This window comes from Anomaloglossus baeobatrachus, chromosome 5 (assembly GCF_048569485.1).
Source record: "Anomaloglossus baeobatrachus isolate aAnoBae1 chromosome 5, aAnoBae1.hap1, whole genome shotgun sequence".
NCBI lineage: Eukaryota > Metazoa > Chordata > Amphibia > Anura > Aromobatidae > Anomaloglossus > Anomaloglossus baeobatrachus.
Genome location: NC_134357.1, coordinates 139188513 through 139204674, shown reverse-complemented (window position 1 = coordinate 139204674; position 16162 = coordinate 139188513). Strand labels below are relative to the sequence as shown.

The 16162-nt window shown below is 43.5% G+C and overlaps 1 protein-coding gene across 2 annotated transcripts in view; it reads left to right on the top strand.

The window, feature by feature from the left end:
- Window positions 1-16162, top strand: part of SPOCK2 (SPARC (osteonectin), cwcv and kazal like domains proteoglycan 2) — a 259238-nt gene that overhangs the window by 156216 nt on the left and 86860 nt on the right. Inside the window, exon 1 of one of the 2 annotated variants that reach the window (XM_075348931.1) lies at window positions 11196-11269. The exons of the other annotated variant lie outside the window; for it this stretch is intronic. Within the exon in view, the coding sequence (XP_075205046.1) occupies window positions 11204-11269 (66 nt within the window). The 5' untranslated portion in view covers window positions 11196-11203. Of the gene's footprint in view, window positions 1-11195; window positions 11270-16162 lie in introns of those variants that run through there. 2 annotated transcript variants of the gene reach the window in all.

Sequence of the window (16162 nt, the reverse complement as noted above, 5' to 3'; positions counted from 1 at the left end):
AGAGCAGGATGTTCCCCATTGGCTGGGAGAGCAATGCAGTGACCTGAGCTAACATCAATGGGTCAGCCCAGGTCACTGCAGGGGGTGACAAGTGCTGCTGTCAGCGAGGTACATTACCTGCGCTGATCTCCAGCACTGCCGACAGCCCCTGTCACTGAGGTCAATGACCGGCGCCTTCACATCAAGTATCGCGAGAGGTCCGTGACGTCTCGGGTGGGAAGCGAGAGGTGATGTGACAAGCGGCGGCCATGGAGGACAGTGACAGCGCTGAGGTCGGGATGGCGGGACTTCATCACCGCAGGTAAGCCGAGCGGGGGGGGGAGGGGGGGTGCGTGTGTGAGAGTGTGTGTGTGTGTGTATATGTATGTATACATGCTGCGGGCAGGAGGGGGCGGAGCGAGCTGAGCGGGAAGTGTGGGCTTCCTGCACGTAACTAAGATAAACATCGGGTTACTAACCAAGCGCTTTGCTTGGATACCCGATGTTTATCTTGGTTACCAGCTTGTGGCAGGCTGCCAGCGATGGCTCCTGCACACTGTAGCTGTAAAAAGCCCTGCTTTTTGCTGCTAGAACCATTCTCGAACGTATCTAGAACTATCGAGCTTTTGCAAAAAGCTCGAGTTCTAGTTCGATCTCGAACAGCCCCAAAAATCACTCGAGCTTAGAACTGGAGAACCTCGAACCACGAACCGCGCTCAACTCTACTAAGGACATGGAGTACTGGAACCATGTGCTGCGTGCTGATTAGACCAATATAAACTTATTTTGTTCAGATGGTGTCAAGCGTGTGTGGCAGCAACGAGGCGAGGAGTACAAAAATAAGTATGTCCTGCCTACAGTCAAGCATGGTGGTGGGAGCGTCATGGCTTGGGGCTGCATGAGTGCTGCTGGCTGTGGGGAGCTACAGTTTATTAAGAGAATCATGAATGCCAATATGAACTGTGACATACTGAAGCATGGAATGATCTCCTCCCTTCAGAAACTGGGCTGCAGGGCAGTATTCTATCATAACAACCCCAAACACATCTCCAAGATGACCACTGCCTTGCTAAAGAAACTGAGGGTAAAGGTGCTGGACTGACCAAGCATGTCTAGAGGCCTACACTCTATTGAGCATCTCTGGAGCATCCTCAAATAGAAGGAGGAGGAACGCAGGGTCTGTAACATCCACCAGCTCCATGAGGTTGTCATGGAGGGTGGAAGAAAATTCCAGTGGCTCCTTGGAAGCTCTAGTGAACTCCATGCCCAAGACAGCTAAGGAAGTGCTTGAAAATAATGGGGCCACACAAAATATTGACACTTTGAGTAGAATTTGACCATTTTCACTTAGGGGTATACTCGCTTTTTTTGCTGGCAGTTTAGACAATAATGGCTGTGTGTTGAGTTATTTAGCGGGCACAGTAAATTTACACTGTTATACAAGCTGTACACTGACTACTTTACATTGTATCAAAGTGTGCTATCTTCAGTGTTGTCCCATGAAAAGATGTAACAAAATAATTACAAAACTGTGAGGTGTGTACTAACTTTTGTGATATACTGTATATGCTATAAGATATCTGATCATCATTTTAATCAGGAGATCATTGAGAAAAACCAGGCTGGTAATGATATTATTATGTAACTTGGTAAGTTGTATACCCATAAACACCACCTGATTACTTCCTTACAAATTTGTAAGCAACAGGTATACAGTATATAGAGATAATAGCTTAAAAAGTATGGTCCTAGTTCATTTTTGCCATTCCCCTTGTTTATTGGAGTAATTTGCTCCTTTTTAGTGGCTTTAGTATTTGTGCTTTTTTTCTGTACGTTTTGCACCACTTTTTAAGTTGTCAACAGCTTTAATTATTCAGTTGCTTTAGACAAATTCATGAAATGTGAATCTTAACATATGTCGCATTTTTGTGGGAACATCTCACTCAAGCCACTGCCTGGACTAAGGTTATCGAGGAGTTTTTAATTTGACTTTTTTCAGACTTTTTAAAAAATGTATGACTTTTGGTGCTTTAAAGTCCTAAAACTGATTAAAGTGAAACTGTCATGAGCCCACATTCTATTAACCTGCATACATGGGGTTAATCTGCATATTAGTGTTCTAAAGGCCACGTCTCACTAAGCAACATCGCTAGCAACATCGCTGCTGAGGCACGACTTTTGTGACATAACAGCGATCTTGCTAGCGATGTTGCTGTGTGTGACATTCAGCAACAACCTGGCCCCTGCTGTGAGGTTGTTGGTTGTTGCTGAATGTCCTGGACCATTTTTTAGTTGTTGCTCTCCCGCTGTGAAGCGCACATCGCTGTGTGTGACAGCGACAGAGCAACAACTGAATGTGCAGGGAGCCGGCTTCTGTGGACGCTGGTAAACAATGTAAATATCGGGTAACCAAGAAGCCCTTTCCTTGGTTACCCGATATTTACCTTCGTTACCAGCGTCCGTCGCTCTCACGCTGTCAGTGCCGGCTCCCTGCACACATAGCCAGACTACACATCGGGTAATTAACCCGATGTGTACTCTGGTTAGTGGCTAGGAGTGCAGGGAGCCAGCGCTAAGTGGTGTGCGCTGGTAACCAAGGTAAATATCGGGTTGGTTACCCGATATTTACCTTAGTTACCAGCGTCCGCCGCTCTCACTCAGCGAGCGCCGGCTCCCTGCTCCCTGCACACATAGCCAGACTACACACCGGGTAATTAACCCGATGTGTACTCTGGCTAGGAGTGTAGGGAGCCAGCGCTAAGCGGTGTGCGTTGGTAACCAAGGTAAATATCGGGTTGGTTACCCGATATTTACCTTAGTTACCAAGCGCAGCATCGCTTCCACGCGTCGCTGCTGGCTGGGGGCTGGTAACTGGTTGCTGGTGAGATCTGCCTGTGTGACAGCCCGTGTAGCGAGGCTCCAGCGATCCCTGCCAGGTCAGGCCCCCTGCAGCCTCTGGCTTCAGTTATAGAGATGGGATGGCACGGCTTACTCATAGCTCAAAACACAGTGAACGGCGGCTATAAGCACACACTGGCACATTGACTGACAGTCGTCTCGCTCCGATACACTGCAGACTGCTGTCAGTCAGTGTGTCGGGATGTGCGTACAGCCATCGCTCACTATGAAGCCACTAGAGGAAGTCAGGAGGAAAAAATGTAATTTCTTACCTGTCACCATGCTTTAGGCCTCTTTCACACGCACGTTTTTCACGGACGTGTCAGAGGTGCGTTTTGCCCTCCGTGAGCCGTATTTATTGCCTACGTGTGTTCTCCGTGTGTTATCCATGATAACAGATAATCACGGGAACTTTCTACTCACCTGTCCCTGGCTTTGCTGTCCGTGGTGCTGAACTCCGGTCTCCGGTCCTGCCGACTCCCCGCTGCTGCTGCTTCCAGCCGCAGTTAAGTGAATATGCAATGAGCATAATGAGTGGTGGTCGGCAGCAAGTGACAGCAGCGGCAGAGACAGCAGGGCTGGAGAAGGTGAGTAAAGTTTTTTTTTTCTCGCAGACACATGTCTTTTCTCCGGCGCGTGTCACACGGAACACATCCGTGTGGTCCGTTTGTGTTACGTGTGACCCGTTTGCGTTCCGTGTGACACCCGTGATGCCGGAGAGAAAACGGACATGTTGCTGTGAGAAACACACGGACACACGTATGTACGGAACAGACACACGTTTCGTCCGTAAATACATACGTGTGTCAAACTCCATTAGAAAACATAGGTCTACGTGTGTACGTGTCTCCGGTACGTGAAGAAACGCACCAAACATGTACCGGAGGCATGTACGTGTGAAAGAGGCCTTAAATGCAGCAGCTAGGCAGCTTTAGGCTGGTTTCAGACGTCCGTGTCTCAGGTACATGGGACATCATTTTTAACACGGATGCCACACGTACCCATGTTTTTATATGCTGTTACTCACACAACCGTGTTTTCACACGGACCGTGTGACCCTGCGTGGCCCCGCACGAACACACGGAGACATGTCTGTTTTTTCTCCGACAGCACGGGTGTCACATGGATTTCACACTGATGTGATCCATGTGACATTAGTGTGACATGTACCGGAGAAAACACGGGTCTTGTTAATAAAAAGATTTTCTATATTCACCTGTATCCAGCGGTGCTGTCTCCGGCTCTGCTGCCTCCCGTTCTTGACCCCCGCTAATTATACTCACTGAATATTCAGTGCCCTGTGGAGCTGGAAGCAGGTGCAGCGCTGGGGACTTCAGTGCCGGGGACAGCAACGCTGGGTGAGTACCCAGCAGAGTGTGTTTGTGTGTGTGTTCATTGTATATATAAATGTGCGCTATGTGTGTGTATGTGCTCGGTTTATCCATGTGTGTCAGCTATGTGTGTATACATGTGTATACATGTGTGTATATGTGCTCATTGTATATGTGTGTGTGTGTGTGTATATGTGCTCAGTGTATATGTGTGTGTGTGTGTGTAGTGAGAACCTGAAAGCCGGAGCATCGCGGCGACAGCATCGGGGACTCATCACAGTTCCCAGTGAATTCTGATGAACCTGTCAAGCTGTAGCGCGGGTGTCGCGTGGGTCATCAGGATGTCATCAGAGTTCATTGGGAACTCCAATGACCTCCTGGATGTCAGTGTGCTTGCAGAATACTCACCTGTCCCCACGGTGCTGTCCTCGGCGGTGCTGTACCCAGCGCTGTCCCCAGCGCTGCTCCAGCATCCAGGTCCTCAGTGCGGTGAATATTCAGTGAGTATAATGAGCGGCGGTCAGGAGGCAGCAGAGTCGAAGAAAACAGCACTGGATACAGGAAAATATGGAAAATCTTTTTATTTCACAGACCCGTGTTTTCTCCGGTACCTGTCAAACGTATGCAAACATGGATGTCACACATTTGACACACGCATAACACACGTGTGACACACGTATAACCATAACCACAGATGTCTGAAACCGGCCTTAGGCCGGCTTTGCACACTACGACATCGCAGGTGCGATGTCGGTGGGGTCAAATCAAAAGTGACGCACATCCGGCGTCGCAATCGATATCGTAGTGTCTAAATTCTTTTTGATACGATTAACGAGCGCAAAAGCGTCGTTATCGTATCATCGGTGTAGGGTCCGACATTTCCATAATTTCGCTGCAGCGACAGGTATGATGTAGTTCCTCGTTCCTGCGGCAGCACACATCGCTGTGTATGAAGCTGCAGGAGCGAGGAACATCTCCTAACTGCATCCCGGCTGCAATGAGAAGGAAGAAGGTGGGCGGGATGTTTACATCCCGCTCATCTCCACCTTTCCGCTCCTATTGGCCGCCTGCCGTGTGACGTCGCTGTGACGCCGCACAACCCGCCCCCTTAATAAGGAGGCGGGTCGCCGGCCAGAGCGATGTCGCAGGGCAGGTGAGTGTAAGTGAAGCTGCCGTAGCGATAATACTCGCTACGACAGCTATCACAAGATATCGCTGTTGCGACGGGGGCGGGGACTATCGCGCTCGACATCGCAGCATCGGCTTGCGATGTCGCAGCGTGCAAAGTAGCCCTAAGAATGACATCAGCTTGCAGATTTACCCCATGTCTGCAGGTTAATAGTATTTCGGGATGTGACAAGTTCCAATTAAAGGTAAAAATTAAGAGAATTTTTTTATTCCATGAACCGCATGCACCATTTTGAAGAATCGTCAGCGAAGACTAAAAGAGAAACATGACTTTAATGAGTTGCAAATGAGGAGTCTGGGCCATAGCTTTAGCGGACCACTAATATCAAACAATTCTTTGATTCCATACATTGGTGTGGCGGTATATCAAATTGCGATGACATTACCATTGACACACACCTTTTGGTATAAGAAAACCTATTATTAACTTGACTTTCTTATTTAGTCTGACCCTTTCCAGTTTTTCGCTCAGATCTTTCAGCAGCTAAAGATACCACATTTGTACTTGGATCAGATAGCATATCTCTGCTCCTGAAAGTCTTGCTGTGGGTGTTTAATTACATTCACATCAGAGCTGCACTAATCAGCTTTTTCATTCCCTTGGTAGACAGGGTAAATTAGGCAGATTCAGCAAGGACAGAAGGATAAGAGCCTACTTACTTGTGAGACTCTGAAAAGGACCTTACAATATTGAAAACAATTCACTTTTTTGTCAAGGTGGCGAGAGGTCTACTCTGTTTACTACTGTATCACTTAGAAATAAAGAATATGATGTAAAGGGAACCAGCCCTGTATAATGCTATTTACTAAAATCAATATTTAAAGAAAACATTTCTAAAGTGCGCTGTTCCTACGCTAATTAGAGCCTTTACTAGTCAATTGAGTGTTAGATATCAAGACTAGTTGGCCCTCTTTCTGTGTTATCACCCCCAGCTCCTGGAAATCTTGCGCATGCTCATTTCACAGTGTCAGTGTCTCACAAGCAGGGTGGATGCTTCCCGTCTTCAGGGAGGTGCACTGTGCCTGATCGTACAGCTTATGCACTTCTGATCAGCGCGCCTCTCTGAAGCCGGGACGCGAACACCCGGCTTCAGGCTTCAGAGGCACAATTACGCTGCCGAAATAAGCTGCACATATGGTCAAGATTTCTAGGAGCTGCAATGACATCAGCTCTTGGAAATCATGTTATCATACCCACAGGGGTGTGATAACATGGAAAGAGCTAACGGCTCATCGACTAGTCAAGGAACAGCAGAGATTAAAAATGTTTTTTGTAAACATTGATTTTAGTAAATAGCATTATACAGGGCTGGTAAGGCAGGGAATTTTAGCATACACATGTGAACGACATAAAAAAAAAGTCCTGTCACCAGGTTGAAAGTGGCAGTTTTTGCTCTTATTTTATTTTCACTTCCCCTCTAAAATAATAATATAATCCATATAATAATAATAATAATAATAATAATAATAATATAATCCATTTAATATAATAATAAATCCATTTATTATTTTTTTTAAATTTACCAAAGATTGATTAGAGCATTTTTATTTAGTCCTGATTTTCATCTATGGTCTTTACCAAGAGGGCATGGCTCAGTCTATGGGGGCTTGTCTTTAAAGTGCTGTGCGTTATTACCCTGCCCACTTAGTAAAGACCATAAAATTAAGAACTGAGTTAAAAGGGCCAAATTGCTGGAACTGCATGGTGGCTTTTAAAGAACAATAACAAACAATAATCAGAGGAGCACCGGAAACCAAATAAGAGTAAAAATGAGTAACCTTTGGCCTGGCGACATGTCCCCGACTGGCATTGTCCAGGACTTTAATATTTATGACCTATCCTCAGAATAGGTCCTCAATGTCTGATTGCGACATCCCCACCACTCAGCTGTTCCCGATGCCACCACCTGCTGAATTCACACAGTTACAGAGCTGCAAAGCTCTGTTAACAGAATAGTGGCCCAGGCAAATAGGGGGGCAAATGTGCAGCACACAGCCATGGCCACTATTCCATCGACAGGTGTGCTGTCCAGCTTCGCAACTGAGTAGTTCCACCCAGCAGCAGAGGCACCGGGAACAGCTGATCAGCGAGGGGTGTCGCACTCCCACAAATCAGACATTGATGATCTATCCTGACTGAGGATAGGTTATAAATATTAAAGTCCTGGATGATGCCTTTCAATATTTGGTTTCAGGTGGGATGTATTATAATTGTTGTAAATCCAACCACCCAGGATACGACTATGGGTCACAATGGCTCCAAACACATAATCAAATGTTTCTCTTTTTATCCCTAATGTTTAACCCCTTCACGACCAGCCGTTATTGCGCTTTCTGAGGTTTTTTTCGCCATTCTTCTTCCGAGAGACGTTACGTTTTAATTTTTCCGTCAATATGGTCATTTGAGGGCTCGTTTTTTTGCGGAACGAGTTTTACTTTTAAATGAAATCATGAGTTTTACCATGTAGTGTACTGGAAAAACGGCAAACAAATTCCAAATGCAAAAAAATAGCATAAAAAGTGCGATTGCACAATGGTTTTTGGGATATTTTATTCACTTTGTTTACTATATGGTAAAACTGATGTGTCGTGATGTTATACCTCAGGTCAGTGCGAGTTCGTAGACACCAAATATGAATAGGTTTACTTTTATCTTATTTTATAAAAATGGCGTACGTTTTGCGTCATTTTTCGCGACCCGTAGCGTTCTCATTTTTTGGGATCTATGGCTCAGTGGTGGCTTATTTTTTGTGTTTCGAGCTGATGTTTTTAATGGTTTTTGCGCAGATGCTATGTTTTGATCGCATCTTATGCGAAATTTGTGGCAACCAAAAAAATTTAATTTTGGCGTTTGGAATTTTTTTGCCACTACACCATTTACCGTTCAGATTAATTGATTTTATATTTTGATAGATCGGGCATTTCTGAACGCGGCGATACCAAATGTGTGTGTATTTTTTATTTTTTTAATTTTCAAATACAAAAGGGGTGATTTGAACTTTTACATTTTTTTTATTTTCTTTTAATTTTCAAAACTTTTTTTTTTACTTTACTAGTCCCCCCTAGGGGACTATAAGAATCAGCAGTCTAATATAGCTGTTTCATATCTGCTGATCACAGTTACACAGCTGTGAACACCAGATATGCTCATCTCCTATTTCTCTCAGCTCTCGGTTGTGTGAGAAAAGAAGTGAGCCATGTGAGCTATAGGAGTCATCACATGACCCTGTGCAACCATGACAACCATCGGATCAACGTGATCACATCACGTGACTTCTGGTGTCGGGCGGTGAGTAATGGAATACCGCTACCGCTAATATAATGCCGCTATGACAGTTTCACAGTGGAATTTAAGGGGTTAACAGGTACAGGCGGTTCGCAGATGTGTAGACACACATGTCAGCTGTATAAATCAGCTAACATGTGCGCGGATCCCGGCAGCCGGGGGGATTAACACTATGACCTCTAGGACATAACTTTACTGCCATCATTAAGGGGTTAATATGGCTTATAATAATAATAATAATAATAATATTTATTCATTTATATAGCGCTAGTAATTCCACAGCACTTTACATACATTTGTAACACTGTCCCCATTGGGGTTCACAATATAGAGAATGTTAAGAAGATTTAAATAAACAGCATGAATTTTATTCCATTTAGGATGCTGGCATCATTTGTGTTTCTTTTGTATTGTCTCCACTGCTGACCATTCAGTCCTTTTTTCCATGGTGAGCTGACTCCCTTATTTGTACATTTGTTAGCAGAGCTCAGTTATTGAGCTGTGTATAACTTAATCCACAACACAGCTTTCTGTGTGCATTGAAGATGTGACGCCCCTGGACTATCAGGTCGTCACATGGTATTGCACAATCTACCCTCCTGTGCAGTATCCACCTTCTTTTTGGTTATGGGTCCCTAACCAAATGGTGTTGCCTACAGCAGCAAATCAAATTCTATAATCCCTTGTAAATACCCCCTTCATTTGAGCGGCCGTACGACCCCCGGGCCCTGAGATCCTCGAGCCACCGAGAACCCGGCTCTGAGCAGCTCGGCTGCTTTCACGGGGGCGGCACATATACTTACAGAGATCTGCTAATCAGTGCTGGACGAGTGGTTGAAACTACTCTGCATGTGGCAATTTGTACTGTAGTGATGATCTCCAGTTGATAATATAATGATTATATTGAAAAGCAAAACACAGAGCTGCAAGTGACACATTCCTGTAATCAGGGACTCTGCTCCTACATTATGGTGCTCTCAGATTACATAACAAAATCCTGCTAATGTAGCACCCAGGGATATGGGGTACTCGGTTACGGGCAGTGTACGTTTGGGGAATGTCACAGTGGTGGCCGTTACCCGGTTCTGTGCCCTGGGCCCTTTTTGTAATGGGGATATTTACAGGGGATTGTTGAATAAAATTTATACGTGACGTGGTGTTGCGGCTAAGTGTAGGGAGCCGCCGCTGCAGAATGTCTCTACTGGGGCTGGTGGTATTGGCAGCTAGTATGGTAGCCCCTCCGCAAGTAGAGTTTTGCCCCAGCGGGTGTATGGTGCAGTGGGCATTGGAAGAAAGGAGTCCACACAAGTATTCAGTGCAACTGGTTTACTGACTTTCTTGAGATGGTAACTGGGGGCCCAAGGCCGTCTGGTTTAGCCTCCAGGTTCTCTTCGTTCCAGTGCCAGTGGTTTCTCTGGTACCTTCTTCCCCTGCACCTGTCTCTGGTAAGTGGGTCCCCATGCTATAGAACACTGGAGCTCCCTGTTCTGTGGGTTGTCCACTTCTGTCCACCTGACAATAGCGTGAACCCTGTGGGGTTGGAATCTCTGGTCCTGTCCCCGGTTCTCCCTTTGCTACTGAGTCTTCAGATTCTTTAGGGTCAGCAAGGTCCTTGATGGTCCCCTTTGCTGTGCAGGTGTTAACAGGTCGGCTTGAAGCTCTTTCCTGTCCTAGGGTCCTGTATGCTGTTGGTGCATAGTTCCGGGAGTACTCCACCGTACTCCACCGGCAACCACTTCTCCTGGGTACCCGGTCACCATTAACCCGAGTCAGGACGTCTCCTCCATCAACTCTCTCCTAGACCGACTACTGACTTTTCGCTGACTGCTCTGTCTCACTGCAGTCTCCCTTCCGACTACTGTTTTCCTGTCTTCTCTGTCCTCATTCCGCCCTTCCCACCTGGTCAACTAGTGGGCTGGATTGGCTCCACCTCTAGGCGGCCATCCATGGTCTCACCCTAGCTGGGCACCATTGTATGAGGGATTGTTGGGGAAAACTGGGATTACCTGGGTTTATATTGGTACCGGCACTGGGGTTCTGGGCCCCTAAGAAGGTAGGCCCTGCATCCACTACACTAACAGATTCCCTTTAAGATTTAGGCAGACTACCTCTCTCACTACAAAGATGGAGCGACACAATAGACAAACAAATAATATGCAGTAAATGACTGTGATCTTTGCATTTAAAAAGGTATTAGATTGCACTTTGTAGTATAACGTCATACTGCATTTCATTTAGATGCTTTGCTTTATTTCATACAATAATGATGTAGTCATGGTAGATTTCACAGTTGATGGCACTATTTAATTGATGTGAAAAGGATTTGCTTATGTTGTGATATGATACTGGAAGTGGCAAAATAAAATTGTGGCAATATTAAGAGCGCTTTTTTAATTAAAACAATAGGAGTTTTAATAATAGGAAAGTTTCTAGATCCCTGAGTTCAGTGATGTCATCTCACTGGCACTGTGATGTCACTTCATTAGACACTCAACTAACCACTGACTGTAAAAGTAGAAGGATGAAAAGAAATGTATTATCGTCTACATGGGCATTCATCGTAGTACCTAATCATGGGACAAAAAAAGTAGGCCTCTATAGATTGGGCAGGAGGTGGCTTAGTGGTTAGCTTTGTAGTATTGGGGTTGTTGGTTCAAATCCCTCCAAGGACAACATCTGCAAGGAGTTTGGAGTGTTGGAGAAATCTGGAGGTCCCAAAGAAAACCCACTAAACGACATATTGATAGTGAATGTAGATTGTGAGCCCCATTGTCTCATTGATGATGTCGGTAAAGCCCTGTGGAATATAATTGTGCTATATAAGAGTAAAAAATCTCTTGGCCCAGTCAGAGATTATCTAGTTATCTAATATCACTGATTATCAAAGTTTTGTTATATTAGTTCTGCTGGTTGTTCTTAAAACATTTTTATGTAATGATTCCAAATCTGCAATCACAATTTTCCTATCAGGCACCAATTTTACATTTTTTTGGTATTTCCAATAAATATAACCTATATTGCCCCTTCAAAAAATTATTTTGCTTATTAGATGCTGGGATTGTTATACCTTTGCACTCTTTTTATGAAGTCGATTTGTTTTTATACTTTGTTAACAAACAGAGCTTCGGGGATTTTTCCAAGGCTGACTATTCTTAAGGATTTGGGTTTTCACGGGTTACATACCAAAATGCTTCATGATCTCACTTTTATGAATATCAGTTGTATTTTTATCATTAAGTTTTCTTTTATTTTAAACTGTTATAAATTTAATTTTAATTCTGGTGTTGTTCTTGTGCTGTAGACATTGTGTTAAACATGTCACGCAGTTGGGTAAACCACCACAACAACTTATGCTATATTTGTGGCTAAGTGACTTTAAAATCACAGAGTAGAAGTAAACGCCGTTGGCGAAAAAAAGTTATTTCTTGTATCTCAGTGTAAAATTGGAGATCAAGGCAAACTTTCGGCCCCCCATATTTGTTGCTCACCTTGTGAAACACTTCTCACAAGTTGGCTTATTGGTAAGCCATGGCATATGGCATGCGCTGTTCTAATGGTAAGGAGGGAGCCAAGAAACCACTCAACAGATTGCTATTTCTGTATGATATCTAAGATAGCTGGAATAACAAGTAAAACAAAAAAAATCTGTGAAATATCCAAACATTCCTTCAGCAACTAGGCCGGTCTCCCATAGCCCAAAGCTACCAATCCCTATTCCACCAACTTCTTGGACCTTGGATCTGGAAGAAGATTCAGATGCTGATTTGATTGAAGAAGAAGCTGAATATGAATATCCTGATTTTCTAGGCCATGAGTCTGGGGATCTTCACAATCTAAACCAGATTAATCTTTATAATTTATTTTGTGATCTGAACCTATTAAAAAGTCAGACGAGGCTTTTGGCTTCAAGGCTCAAACGCTAGCACTTGCTACAGCAAGGACCAAAATATGTTCATTAAGCCATGGGCAGGAGAAGCTTGAACACTTATTTTCAATGGAAGAGTGACCTAGTTTATTCAAATTCTCTCCAAGATGCAATGGGGCAAGAGCACAGACCTGAAGAATGGAGGCTTTTATAGATTCTTCAAAAACCAGTGTAAAAGTGGTACGTCTGCATAATGGCAATGAAGATCCATCTGTACCTCTTGCTTATGTAGCAAGTCTGAAAAAAACATTTGCTCTCTCTGATGTCAAAAATTCTTCATGAAAACTACGAGTGGAATATTTGTGGCGACCTGAAGGTAGTAGCATTGGTGCTTGCGTTGCTGCTCGGCTATACAAAGTTTTGTTGTTTTCTCTGCGGATGGGACAGCAGAGTCTGCAAGAAACATTTCACAAAAAACAGTGGCCACCAAGAAACAGTTTGACTCCTGGAATGAAGAATGTCTTGCATCAGCCTCTGGTAGCTCCAGATACAGTAATCCTTCTACCACTCCACATAAATTGGGTTGATTAAGAACTCTGTCAAGGCAACGGATCATGATTTTGAAGGGGATTTTCATACGTCAACAACAAGTTTCCACAACTCAGCAAGGCCAAAATGAAGGAAGGAATTTTCATAAGGCCATAAATAAGGAAAATTGTGAAAGTCATTGATTTTGACACAAAACTAAGTGAGACTGAGGCACCGGTGAGGGAGTCTATAAAAAATGTAGTGGTGAACTTTTTTGGCAACCACAAAGCTACAAACTATGGAAATCTTGTGACTGAGTTATACACTGCTACAAAGTATTGGGATGCAATATGTTTCTCAAGATACATTTTCTGGACTCCTGTTTAATTTTTTTTTTTCACTGATAACTTTGAAGTTGTCAGAGACGAGCACGTAGAGCGGTTTAATCATTACATTGCGCTACTTGAAGGCCAGAATAAAATGGGAAATTTAGGTCAAATATGCTCGCAGACTACAGTTGGGGGCTAAAAAGGGACACACCAGCAGCTACAGATTCAAGAAAATTGAACAATTTTAAAAAAAAAAGTAAAAAAAACTAAAATTTGTTTTAAGTCATTTCTGTTAGTAATAGAAATTTTCAAAAATGTAAACGCATTACTCAAAATCCCTTTTTGATAAAAAAAATTCTGAAAACAGATTTGGAATCGGGACAAATTACCATAAGAAACAGCTTATCCCATGCATTTAACACAAAAAAGTAAGATATTGTAGGCCAGTTGCCATGGTTGTCTCCCTTTGACAGGCTCAGGCTCTGAGTCTCTTATTACCATCTGAAACTCTATACATTAAATGTGTTTTTTCCTTTTGGCATTCTCGGAGTTAATGTCAATTTTCTTGCTAGCAGCAAGCCCATTACCCCTGATCAGGTGTTTCCGCTGATGACCACTTCCAACATGGATATATACCCTCTGCTCCCAGCAGAGGGTGCTGATTATCCAGAATTCATTCTGGCACTTGGTCTTCAGCTGGAAGGAGGTGTTGCTGCTGCTCCTGCTGCTGCTGTCGTCTTTAGTTGTTTAGTGTGGATGTACACCCTGTTGTTTTGTTACTTTCCCCCTAACCTTATTGACCCCCTATACACCTCCCTGTAGTTCTCCTGGTGTTTGTTTTTGGGGTGCGTGAGTTTTGTTGTCGTCCCCTATCTGTGTTGTTTGTTGGTGGGGTTTTGTGACTACGGTCCCGGCCCAACCCTTGGGTGGTGGGCGTTGAGGTTGTTACATCAGGATCTTTGACAGGTAATAGGGACACTCTGGGGGCCCAGACCTCACTACAATTCAGTGTACCTCTGGGTTGAGGGTCAGCTCAGAGTTCTATCTAGTCATAGGGCCAGCTTTGGGATCCTTATCCAAACACATCATAGTCACCAGCGTGACAACAATTTTTTTTTTAATTTCGAAACATGTCTAACAGTTCCACAATGTAATAAAATGAAACACTTGTTCATATACAGAAGACAATTTCTAGAGTATATAAAAACATAACAGGATACAGTTTTACAAGAAATTATACATACAGCGTCTCTTACCTCACGACAACAGCCATAAGTGAGAAGCTTCTACCATATTCTACTTAATTTCCAAATCAGCTTCAGTTTGTACTCATGGGTCCCTAGAGGACAAGGGAGCAATATTTTATGGATGAACAGGTTGACATTGTAACAGCTGCTCTGTGGCCAATCAATAACCTATCATGCCAGAAAAGCTATGATCTTACTGGTGTTTAAGTATGTTGCTACAGCAGTAACAAGCTTTAGCAAGTGGTAAAACACTGTGAAATGTGCCAGAAAATAAACAAAGAGGACAAGGTACAGAAACAAGTGCTATGTTCCACTCAAATATTTGTACAGAAAAATAGCATAAATAAAATTAAAATATATATTTGCCTGTAAAATGTAAAAATAGACTTTTTTGTTTTAATATACTTTATTATTTATTATTTTATTTTCAGAAAGTGCCTCAATCTGTATCGATTCCAAATCCCAACATTTTCACTTCTGTTAACACAGGAGAATGCTTCTTAGATAATTTTAAGAACTTTGCTATATCTGCCAATGCATAGATGGAAAAGGGGCCAGAGTTACCTAGTGAAATGAGCAGTCAGCAAGCCACATTTGCATACACAGCACTGGTCACTTGCTGACACAAATTATATGTCAAACAATTGCTAGAAGTGGAGCTATAATAATAATAATAAGTTTTATTTCTATAGCGCCAACATATTCCGCAGTGCTTTACAATTAAGAGGGGACATGTACAGACAATACTGCTGTCACCCCACTAATATACTATGTGGACAAAAGTACTGAGAAACACCTTGTAAAGGAAATCTGTCAGGTGATTTTGTAGTACAATACTGTTATCTTTAAATAGTGCTTAGGCTAGGTTCGCACACTGTGTCTTTTTGACGCTGCGTTTTTGTGCGTTTTTGGCCGCTAAAAACGCACAAAAACGCACCTGCGTTGGAAAAACGCATCAAAAAACGCATGCGTTTTTGCCGCGATTTGGTGCATTTTTGGCTGCGTTTTGCTGCGTTTTCAAATGCATTGCATGGGCGGAAAGCGCAGAAAAACGCTGGAAAGAACTGACATGTCCATTTTCTTTTTTTAACTAAAAAACGCAGGTAAAAAAAACAGATGTGTGCGGACAGCAAAAATGAAAACTCATAGACTTTGCTGGGGAAGCAAAGTCCTGCAGTTTTAAGGCCAAAAACGCACCCGAAAAACGTGCAAAAACGCCGCGCAAAACGCACTGTGTGCACATAGCCTCAAGGAGACTTTTCAGAATCAGTAACATTTATAGCTCTACCTTATCCTGTTATCCTGCTGTAAGCTCCATAGATTACAGTGTTTCGTGCACGCTAGTCAGTGTATGAAAACACAATTTACATATGTACTTCTCCCCTTTCCCACCTCTCAGTACATTCTCTATCGCTGCTGAGAGATGGGTGGGAAAGCAGTGCAAATTCAGTTCAGATTTACTATCACTGATGCCAGCACTGAGAGGTTTGAGGTGAGAGCTGTGAATATGC